Source organism: Rutilus rutilus, assembly GCF_951802725.1.
Source record: "Rutilus rutilus genome assembly, chromosome: 7".
Classification (NCBI taxonomy): Eukaryota; Metazoa; Chordata; class Actinopteri; order Cypriniformes; family Leuciscidae; genus Rutilus; species Rutilus rutilus.
The window spans coordinates 17,679,652-17,692,128 of NC_140221.1; the positions used below are offsets into that span (position 1 = coordinate 17,679,652).

The 12,477-nt window shown below is 40.5% G+C and overlaps 1 protein-coding gene across 1 annotated transcript in view; it reads right to left on the bottom strand.

Moving 5' to 3' along the window:
• Positions 1-2,867: 2,867 nt before the first annotated feature.
• slf1 (SMC5-SMC6 complex localization factor 1) overlaps positions 2,868-12,477 on the bottom strand; it is a 37,425-nt gene continuing 27,815 nt past the window's right edge. The window contains exon 19 of the mRNA XM_084413252.1: positions 2,868-3,844. Coding sequence (XP_084269378.1) covers positions 3,339-3,844 — 506 coding nt within the window. The 3' untranslated portion in view covers positions 2,868-3,338. The remainder of the gene's footprint in view (positions 3,845-12,477) is intronic.

Genomic DNA, 12,477 nt, shown 5'->3' on the forward strand with positions numbered 1-12,477 from the left:
AAATACAATTTCACCGCTAGATGGGAGGAATTCCTACACATTGTCCCTTTAAGCTGTAATAAAATGTTACATTTTTTAAAGGGGTCATATAATGCCATTTTTGTACAAGCTAATATGATTCTTTAGGGTCTAAATTAAAAGTTTGTAATATACTTTAATTAAAAATTCTCATTAGTATTGTAAGAAAACACTAATTTTACCTGGTCAAAAACAGCTCTGTTTTCAGTACGCCGTTTCAGTGCATGTGTCTTTAAATGATAATGAGCTTTGCTCAGCCCGCCCCTCTGTTCTGTGAGAACACCGTATTAGACATTCTCTGACCGTATCTAACACAATAACCACGTGTTATTCGTTATAAACGTGGGATTATGAATTATATTGAGAACGTCGTACATAGAAAACATGCCGTAATGTACCCTGAGTGTAAACCTTAGACGCATTCATCGTGAAGCCTGCAGCAAGGTTTGCAAATTTCGCAAAGATTAATATAAATACTAATATAAAGGTTAATAAAACATTACACTCACATCTTCTGGAGGTTCAGCAGGAACACGTTGGTACCGATCCGTTTTTTCTCGTTTGTGAAGCTGTCTGGTGTGAAATGATTCGCGCAAACATGAAAGCACAGACGATCGTGGGGAATCCCCGTGAGGGAATCCCCACGTCAATCCTTTGGGCATATTGCTTCAAAAACAAAACTCAGCCACTGCTTCTTCAACGGCTCGGATTTAGGAACATCCAAATGACTGCTGTGTTCCTTATTACATCTAAGAACAGAACACCACAATCGCTTAGACGCCATTCTACTCCAGCATATCAACAATGGCGGACTACTATGACGACGGCTGTCACAGCTTGCTCAGTCAGGGCGGGTCTTGTGTTGAAACACGGCTGTCAATCACAATAGCGGGAGGGGCGTACGATCTTATGACGTCACAATATCGAACGGCTTGATTTCAGAGATGGTCAAACATATAAGGAGATTAAAACAAAACCACTGGATGGATTTTTATCATGATAGGATGGTTGTGTACAGGCACTGCCAACAGACATTTCAGTGCAATCAACTTGTAAAAGTGCATGTACCATTATATGACCCCTTTAAGCTTAGCTTTTCATCTAAAATGTACATTTTAGCTTTATTTCAATTAACGGACAAAAAAAAGGTTTCGTTTTTTGGATGTGCGATTTGCATCTGAATTAATATAAAGTAGTACTTTGAAAAGTGATTGTGTTTGCATACTGAAGGCACAAGGCCTCCTCTCTAGATCAGCTCTTAGTTGTGGGTCTTTTATATACAAACACACAGGTTATGTACAAGCTGTTTCATCTTTCAAACACAAGAGTCATTCATTTCTTACACCTTCACCAGTGCTGCTATATTTCAAGGCTTTCACCATGAGCCAAGTTTTCCCTTCCGAACACCTCACGATGTAAGCGCTCTTCACACACTCTCAGAGTGATGGAAGAACAGTGTGTTCCTCCACAGGGGCCAAAAGGGGCTCCCCTGTGCTCTCAGCCTCTGTGGCCTCTGATCATTTGTTAGTCTGGATGTTTCTTCCCTGTCTGATCCCTGCTGTTATTCAATATGACACCGTAGCATCACACGGCGTGATCCAGTACAAACAGCGGCGCTGCCAGACGCTAATAATCAGGGCCACGCTGAAAGCAAGAACACTTGAGCTTGTTATTTATTAACCTCGGCATCCTCCATCGCTCTTGGGCTGTCAGACTCAGACCATCCGCAGAGTCTTGATTTCTAATCCCAAACCCGGCCGCCGTGATCCCTGGTCACCTCCGGATACTCGCTTGGATTGTAGTTGAAAAGGGCATGATCAGGAAATGGCTCATTCCTCATGGAGGTCTTTGGTAGATTTCTTGCTTTTGTACTAGAATCGGTTGTTTGGAAGGGATTGATTGTTAACCCCACATGGCACACATATGTGTTCCCTCCATCATCCTGGATCAGAGAACTGGGAGATGTCATCTTGTAGGCTGGACTTCAACTAAAGTTAAGTTTGTTCATTTGGAACAGTGGCAGTGAGGTGTATTGCTGAGTTGTCTAATGGACTGTAAGATATATATGCTAAAGTGAAAAGTTATTTCTCATGATCTCATATGAATTTCTATACAAGGTTTTTTTTCAAGTAAATGAGTTGGACCAGATAGACACCCAAGTGTCTAGCATTCATGTGAACTTCAAATCGATTGCCATTGCCTGCCATTGACGGAAATTTCCGGCTTTCTGCATTTTCACTGTTATATGGTAGGGGGCGCTATGATGCATCTTCTGAAAGAGTAATGAATCTACTGATCAAAGCACATGCGAAAAAGAAGCAGAAATAAGATGCATATGTAAAATAATGCGATCATCAACATTAAACCGCATATAAATCTGCCTAATGTTACTGAATGAAATGTCGACCCATGAGGTAAAGGACTGTGCAAGCATTAGGGGTGTTGATGGACTCGATCTACTTCATCAATGTTTTGATCATCTTTCTAAATCCGATCTGGATGTCTTTGATAAAAAAATCTGCTTTTTGCTCAAAAGGTTACATTTTTTTTAACAAAACACGCACATATAATTGATGATAAAAAAGAAGAAAAAAGCATTAAGTTAGAATAAAACTTAATAAAACTTTTTTCTTTCTTTTGATATACTGCATATTCAGATATTACTAAAACTAAATATTCTGGGGGCCTTGAACATTTTGTGAAAATGATCGAAAAAGTTGGAAGTGGCTGGCAACTTTAAAAAAAGCGCTGGCGGGGAAAGAGTTAAATGCATCCCAGGATGCATCTTATGAAGTTAGTTGATAGAATGTCTAAATTGTGTTGAGCTGCAATCGAGACATACAAATATTAGTATTGCCAGTTCTGATTTAATGTGTTTGTTCACAACATAATTTTTGTGACCATTTTGTGCTCTTTTATAGTTTTAAAGACTAAAATGTGGAGTATAGTTCTAATAAAGAGTGCATACTGTAAGTATGGCCACACTTTTGACCGGATGTAAACATTTAAATCTTTTAATAATTTGCATGTTTATTTTAATTTAAACTTTTAGTTTACAGTAAAAAAAAAAAGTTAGTGTTTTACAAAAATATTTTGGGACAAACAATTAAATACTCCCCAGTTTTGCATATATTAACCAAACAGCAAAGACAAAACAGTGCACAATGTTACGAATAAGAATTAATATTAATTGAAAACTCTCAATTAATATTCATTATTTGTATCCATTCAAAACTTAATAGCACAATTCGTTTTAACCAGCTTTACCACAGGTCTACAGATACATGCCCATTTCTTCTTGTTTCTCCATAGGGAATCTTTCAGAACGAGTCAAAATCAGATTGTCCAGTGATCAGTGCCGCCCCCTCCGCCTGCAGGTCTACAAGCAGCTGCACAAACAGGCTGGTTTGATCCCCATGACAGTGTCTCAGTGCGGGGCTCACCTGTGACACATACCGCTCCAAATTCAACACAGTCCTCAGGTCCTCAGCCAGGCTCACCGCACAGGAATCTCCCCAGGTGGAGGCTAGCGTGCCCGGACGGAGACGAATCAGGGTGCGGCACACAGTGGGACTAAGGTCCAGAGGTGTAAGTTGGGATTTGTAGGTAGGCACGTGTCGCTCTTGAAGGTAGGTGAGGAACAGGCAGCTAAGCACCCATGAGCAGGACTCTATGAAGGGAACATCCCGCACCTGCGAGCAAGGAGCGTCCAGAGCTTTGTCGCCTTCTTCCGCACAGCGAAGGAGCTCCTCGCGTAGGGCCTCGAGAGAAACCAGGTCCAGAGGGGTCTGACCTTCATTGTCACGTAAGTGTAGAAGAGGAGAGCCTGGAAAGGAACAAGGAAAAAAAAATGCTTACTGTACAGGTTTACAACAGCATCAAGCATTTGACATGATCTGACGCAGTTCAGATCAAGGCTGCTAATTATTTACAAGATCAGCAAGCCATCCTTCAGCTCTTTTTAGAGAGCAACGGGGTCAAGCTTTTGGTTTGGTGGTTATAGGGGGATTTTGAACCAGCTGGCTGACTAGCTTAAACAACATCTTAGGAGCCTATCGCTAGACCATGTTAACCATTTAAGAGCAGAAAACATGTTGGGCTGGTTTAATCTGTTGTTTTTCAGCAGGGTTGGGCTGGTTAAGGTCGTTACACTTTGGTAAATTTACGCTGTTTAGGTGAATGACGTCACATCAACACATTAGCAATGGGCGACGTCAACAGCAAACTGAGTCATCATTATTGTTCAATGTCAAAATCCAATCTGCTGAATTGTTTTAGTTTATTAAACACACAGTCAGTCATCCTGAGTAATTAAAACCATGTTTTTTTTAATCAAATAAAGTTGGACAAATATACAGCAGCTCTGTGAGGAGGAGGAAGATATATCTTTCAAGCACCATTAGTTTGGTAGGGAAACTTGGCTAACGTTGAGCCACAGGCTAGCATCACAGCTAACTTATGCTAACACACAAATAACAGGCTAAAATCTCATTGAAAATCAAAGTGGAAGTTATAATTTACATAATTAAGACAGAACAGATCTTCAATGGTTTAAATCCAAAAAGAATGAGCTATTTTTCCTATCTTTAAAGTACTTCTGAAGAGATTAGCATGAGCATGCTCTTACTAAAAATGTACTGAGGCGCTACACTGATGCTGTCTGATTGTACCATGGTACTGAATGATTACTATATTCATGTACCATGGTATCTACATGGTACTCAAAGGGATTTCAAATGGTACTTGGTATCCATGATACTTTTTACTGTTAGCGTGGCCTCAACCAGTCGTCGACATTGTTGAAGTTAATGATTAATGATTAAGTTAATGATTTAACTTACACAATCAATATAAAAACTTCAACAAACTCATTTCCTTCAACTTCAGTTCTTTGCAATAATACATTTAATATGTAATTAACAATAATACATAATTCCCAGAATAATGCATTCGATTTTCACAGCAGAGCTTGTAGATGCCCATACATGTACGTGTTACATGACTGTTTCTCTCTTCTGTGACCACAGTTAAAGTGGCTTTAGTGTGGCTGAAGGTAAAGCCCATACACTCTCGCTCTTGGCTTAGCAAACGCCAGCCGTGTCAAGTGGGCTCTCTGTTTACATTTAGTTCTCCCTATTTCTATGGGAAACTGCTCTTGATGATACTTGACTCTTAAACCCCTGAGCTAATGTGGCAGCCGTTCTGCTAAAGCTCAGACAACTCTGCACCACTCTTAAAAGCTTTGCCGTGCTTTTCGCTTGGTGTTGATACTCAGACAAAGTCCTATTATCAAAAGACAGGATCATTGTGTGCACAAGTGCAAAAAAGAAAAGAATAATGCGGCTTTATATTACAGAACTACCAAAGAACAGAAGAAAAATCTCCTTTTACATCATAATTGTCAATCTGTTTCAATTAAACTAATTAATTTTCGAAAATGCACAAATAATAAAATATGATCAGATACCATCACCATACCTTATTTAGCTTTATTTGGTTAAGGAAGTCTGTTTATACTGACAAATAACTCCTGGTATACTTTGGTTTAAAAAAAAGAAAGGATTTTTAAAACTGCAGAGGTCAAGGAGCTGAAGAAGAGAGTAAGTCCGTGAGACAGAATCGAGGAGAAGAACAACAAATTTCTTCAGAACAGGTCATCAACGTGACCCCTCCTCGAATGAGACTTTGCCCAGAGCTCAGGCAAGAACTTCACTGGTTTAAGGTCAGAGTGCACCTCTCTGAATCCTTGACAGATGCATTCAACATGTACGTTTTTGGCTTTAGGGAAAACGTTATTTGACAGGAAGAAAACACCTTTCATTTCAATGCTTACAGTAAGACTTTCAAATACAGTGACAATTCAATAAAGCTGCAAATGTCTATTCTTTGTTGAAGGGAAGAGGCCTTGGATTTCCTCCAGCTTCCCCCTGCTTGATGTTCCACAGCTTAAAAATTGGACAGAGAGAAGGACATGCTTTATGCATGCTTAAATGGTACCCAAGCTCTGAAAAGGTTTGTTTTTTTCCCTTGTAAGGGGAACGGGAATGTTTGCGTCCTTCATGTCACACTAGACTTTCAAACATCTCTTTTTATTCATACCAAAATGGGCGCACACACTAAGTCAAGCTCAAGTGCTTCATCTCGCGCTATAAGTAGCATGACACCACACCGCAAGCACATGATGAAAATATAGCATCGGCATTCAACTAAAAGCATAAACGAATATTACGGGAGTGTTTAAGCAACTATTTTGCTGCAATTGTACTATTATACCATGTTCTTTACAAGCCCAGAATACCAAAAAAAACCTTAAATAAATACACCTTGGTAATTTAAGCACACAATGAATCCTCGCTGTCGGCTTTGTCAGAGAATCTTTCTCACTCAAAATACACACTTAACATAGCCCGTCCGCCATCACTGGAATCAGGTAGGCCGCTTTGTCAATGGCGGTCCCACTGCAGAGCTGTCAAATACTGACAGGCCGAAACCTGGAACGTGACAAAGGCTGAGACGGGGCCCTGCTTTCCCGACCGCCCTCACAAATGTGTGCTCGCCAGCGACTGCTGATGAATGCAAGATATGGGTAGGTCTCCCTCCCCCCGGACGGCACGATCAGTCGTAACCCTTTCTTCACAATGGCCCATGAAACACACATCTGTCAGCGCTTAGCCACGCAGATGCACCCGCAGCCGCTGGAGTGGTCAGCCGGGGGTTTTGATATGATACTGGCGCATTCGTCATACCGAACGATTGAGGTGAGTCCAGCTACTGGCGTGATGTGTCAGGTACTCCGCTCGGCAGATAAATAAAACACCTGGGGGTATTAAATGCCAGAGATGGTAATTATGCCCCCCGCACAGGCGACAACAATTCGGGGGGATTCATCCCTCGCAGATATTTGCTCCTCTGCCACAGATGAGCTATAGCTAACGTGAATGTAAACCACACATCAGTCAGGAGCAAAGCAAGCCGCCCCTTAGCCTTTAGAGGGCAGACGAAGACTAGAAATAGAGAGGTGGAGGAGGGGAGGCAGAAACAAGAGCGAAAACCATTCCATCCGTTCTGTATCCACACATATTTAATCTAGACAACACAAGCCCTTAGTCTATGAACCCACGATACACTTCTTTGTCATGCTGTGAACCCGCAGACGCACACCGACCCAACGGAAGTATGTTTGTGTGAGTGTGTGAAATCACATTATACTGACTAACAGAGATTGACCAAGACAAAAGGCCAGGCAGGCTCAGATTAGGACAGATTACTGTGCATGGGGGGCACAACAGGAGCTTTTTGTAACCTGATTCCCTGGCATCACACTCGAGCGACACGGGCCCCTCCCTGCTTCGCATTACAAACACAACGCAGACGACCCTTGATGCCTCCATGCCAGACTGATAAAGATAGGTGCCATTCATCCCACCTAGATTATCAGAGCAGCACAGTGTGGTTTATGGCACACAGATGGAGCCGCATAAAGATTTGAGGGTTTCAGCGGTCTAGTCTCAGCCTCACACGGCACACTGGACCACAGTCAGATACATATTGCACATAAAAAGGGCAAGAGCTAGATGAAATTACCAGTTCTGGTCTGATTGACTTCTGGGGGTCAAGGTGCATCAAGTTTGCTTTAATACAAATTTGGTTTGTGCAATGAAAACTGATCCATGGATTGCATAAATGATGCCAGATTAATATTAATATTGACACAAATATATATATTTTTATTTAATATTTTAACAATTTGATTTTATACAGTATTTAAATAGTAAAACAGTATTAGTATTAATTTTAATGTTAGTATAAAATACTCAAGAGTTTTGTTTGAGGCACACAACACCTCAGGAAAAAAAGGTACAAAAGCTGTCCCTGGGTTGGTACCCTTTCATAGGGTACACCTTTGTACCTCATTTACCCCTACAGAGTGCATATTAGCACTTAAAGTGTACACAGTATTCGCTCTTGAGAAACGTTTTCATAATTCCTATAACTATAGACGGAAGTACCCGCTTTTTGGCGTGTTCTCACCGCAGGAACTGGGAACGATTTTAGTTAGAGGAACGCCTTTTGAGGGGGAACTTAATTAGTTCCTACTTCAGAGTAGGGTCTAACCCAGCACAATAGGAACTACCAGTGACGTTAGTGTATGTTGATTGGCTGAATGCACGGCATACGAAACGCCAGCACCCACCATTTTTAAAAAGCCACGAACATGGAAAACAGCGCTAAGACATAAACATACAGAAAGCTAATGTTAAAGTCATTTACCTGTCGTATTTTTCTGCGGCACTGTTATTTTCTCAGCCTCAATGATATGTACTGTAACACTGCAAGTTATCATATGAGTTTTTATCTCTTAGCCCTCCTTGCTCTTTTAATTGCTTAACTTAAACGTCCTACATTCCATCTCTGTTATCACGAAACCCATGACACACAACAAAAAGACAGCTCTGATCACGGCATCCTCGATCCTTCGGTTGTTGAATGCCGCGCTCATATGACGTTTCTGTCGGCCGGCTTATGTCACTTCAGAGTTCCTACTGGCGGTACGAATGTAATCAGGAAAATGGCCCTAGGAGAAAACTTAGTTCTCTGGGGATCACCCTGGTGGCTAGTTCCTATAACTGAGTTCCTATAACTAGTTAGTAGTAGTAGTAGTAAGGCAGTTATAGGCCTTTTGATGAGGTACCTTTTACCAAGAAAGTACCTTTTGAAAGGCTATCACCAGGGTTTGAAATACATTTTTTCACTTAGCCATTCAGAACTTCAAGCCAAAACAAAAATATCAGAAATAAACCAGATTATCAAAGTCACAGCTTACATTTAAATATATTTATTATTAAATCTGATTCCGATTAATTGTATTGCTTTCAGCTATACGGCAGTCAATCACTGTTTGCGGATACCATTCAAATATAATAAAAAAAATAAAAAAAAATAATAATATTCTCTTATAATTGACATGAGTTTACCTGCACATAACAATAAAGACTTTTTGCCCAAAAGTGTTGGAAAAAGTGGCCTCTTAGGGCCTGTTCACATATCGCGTCTTTTGCGCGCGCAAGTTCGTTATTTCAAATGTAGGCACGCGGTATGCACGCTCATAATGGAAGCGACGCGGTCGCGGTGCGACGCGCTCGTTTTTTCCAAGCGCGTCCGCGCCGCATCGAGATAAAAACATCTCAACTTTTCAGAATGCCGCAAGCGCACCGCAGGTCACGTGACAAGAACCAAGCTTAACAACGACAGACGCCTCCGGAGCGCAACCACCCGAGCGCTTTGGAAAAAGGAGAACGCGGCGCGCCTAGCGTTTTCTATGCGTTTTTAGGCGCGATATGTGAACGCCGCCTTAATTGGCTCCTAGGGCTTTGGCGAAGAGTTAACCAGTTGCACAGCAGACGGGAAGTGTGGCGGACATCTCAGATAGGCTTATCACACACCGGTTGCGTCATTGTGTACTGTACTCGCATTCCCATGTTCGAGGCAGTAGTCCAAAACAGTGAATCTAATCACCAGGCAAAAGTTCACTTCAAGAATGAACAAAGTGAGTTTGAAGGCGCGGCATGATTTTGAACAGCCAGAGTCGTAGTTGGGCACCAATGAGATTCCAATGCTGCAAAAATAGAAACCAATGCGACAGACAAAATGTCCTGCTGTCACGATTGTGGCTGTTGTCATTACTGTGCAAGTATTCTCACACATATTTCAAAGAATCTGTGCCATTTGCAAAGAAAAAAGCTTGCTACAAGTTTGGTGGAACTCATACACACCAAATTCAGAGTCAAACATTCGGTATTGATCCTAACAGTGGCACAGCTGAAAGCCTGGTGAGCTCAGTGTGAGGAAGTGACTTAGTTAATTATGCATTTTAATAGGAGAAAAATTATGCAGAGGAAGCTCAAAGGCACTCGCAATCAGAGGGAGAGAGAGACTGAATAAAAGAAAAACAGGGATAGAGGGAGAGAAGTCTGAGAAGAGAAGCTGATTAATGTATTTGGTGTGACTAGCACAAACAAACAAACAGAGCATGAGGAGTTGTGTAATGACTAAATCGAGAGCTTTGCCAGAGCTTTAATCTAATGTGGCTTCAATGCAAAATGCGAGGGGGAAATACTCCTATTAATGTACACAGAGAGGAAGAAAAGGAGAACAACTGCGTTTGAACTCAGCCTTATTAACAAAGACATTGAGCCATCGTTTGTCATTACAGTGCTGGAGCGACGACGCCGAGGATCTCTAAGCCTTTAAGTGTTTTATACTCTAATACCACAACAAAAAGAAATCATGGCCCTTTTGTTACTCTGAGTTACTGTCTATACTATTGACGACGGGTAGGAAATATAGTTGAGAAATGATTGATGTATGGTAACATTTTGGAGACCACAACACTTCTAAGAACTTCAGAAAGTCATGAGACAATGCTGGAGAAGTTCAGTGACATGGATTACAGTTTCACTCATCAAGGCTGTTTGGGTAAAAACTGATCTATTGTGACAACAGCCGCGTTTTCATTACCCTTCAAATTGCGCAAATTGAAATTGCGAATTGAAAATACGCCCAATGGAAACACGTCAATTTCGCAAACATTCCCATATATCACAACAAAAGTTTTTACGCTCGCATGAGGTGGTTCAGGCAATTCAAAAAAGGAATATTTCGCAAAACTGCAATGGAAACAGTTTTTGTGCAATTACAGGTCACCTGACGTAGATGGTGCGGTATGTTTGGACAGATACGATACGATACGGAGTTCTTTATTAAACGCATAAAAGACAAAAGAATTACGGGAAAACTGGATTCTAAACCACAAAGAAATGCCACAATCAAGACCTCGAAGCAGATATGAGGGAGAAACACCCAGAAACACCTATGTGCTGCTGCAAGTATAAGGGTCTTTCCCTGCCATTAATGTTGGATAACACGCCTACGTCTCCTTCGGTTAAAAATATGGCTAGTGCGGTGGCTGTGATACATGTAAACCCATCCCAACATCGGTTGCCATAATTATTGGAAAAAATTACGTTTCAGTTGCATAACATCAGTTAATGGAAGCGCCGAATAGTTTTTTATCGGCATCTAGAAAATATCGCAAAAGTTTTGCGCAAATCTGTAATCGAAACACGGCTAATGTTAAAATTATGTTTACAACAATTTTAAAGCGATAATTCACCCAGACATTTAAATTCTGTCCTCATTTACTCACCCTAATTTTGTTCAAACCAGTATGACATACTTATAGATATTCTGAGGAATGTTTTTGTCCATATAATAAAACACCATTTGACCCAATTGACTTTTACTGTATGGACAAAAAACATTGCAACATTTCTCAAAATATCGACTTTTGTGTTCCATAGAAAAATGTCAGTCACGCAGGTTTAAACGAGTTTTTCATATTTTGGTATAGATATCGTCAAAGTAAATGAAGTTCAAAATAAAAAAAAAACAAATATAGGACTTGATTTCATCTATCAGGATTTGTTAGGAATCTGTTGATCAGGAAAATTGGGCGATGTGGTACTGCAAAAAGAAGTTTTGCTTATAGGCTAGATTTGGAAAACATTGGAAACGTTTCTCTCATTTTCTCTAAATCATGTATAATGTGACCAGGGACATATTATACATGATACATTTATTAAGAAACAAATAGGGTCAATTTTGAAGTCATGTTCTTGCCATATAGATATAATATTGACAGATTGTCCATCAATGGCTGTAGTAGTCAAATGGTCACAAATATCTTTTACAGAAAACACTTTACCTTCACTGAGCTTGAAATGTCTTAGATCATACTGAAAATCTAATTTAAACCTGTAAATAGTTTTAGGATTTTTACCAATGCTAAAAAAAGTTACAAAATTAAAACATAATAAATTGACATTAAAGCAAAAGGGGGAAGCACCAAATACTAAGACAATCTGTCAAATTTATGTTAATTTTGCAATTCAACTATTTCATGAAATGTCTCATACCAATAACCTTATGCTCTCAATGCACACATAAATACTACATAAATGACATTAGACCTACATCAGGATCTCAGAAAAGGTGATGTGTGTCCTTCAGCTGAGTACTTATACAAGAAACCTCAACTGAGTTTTAGGCGACAGCTCTTTTCTGTACACTGTAATAAGACTGAGCAGAACAATCTGTTATAAGCTGACCCTTGTGCAAGAGACCCCGAGTCATGCCAGAGAGCCCTAATCCATCCTGGTCCTGAAAACAGAGCTGAATTCACAGCAACATAAGCCATTAAGATTCAAAGGCTCTTTCATGGCCATTCTTTGGGCCGCTCTAATTTGGATACAAGTTGTTGTGTGCTGGAAACCGCACGCAATACCAATCAGGAAATTATTGTGAAATTACGCCCCACGCTTACAACGTGTGTGTGTGTGTGTGTGTGTGTGTGTGTTTCGGGGGAGGTTATCCTGGCAGCCTTGGGCTAGGCAAGCTGAT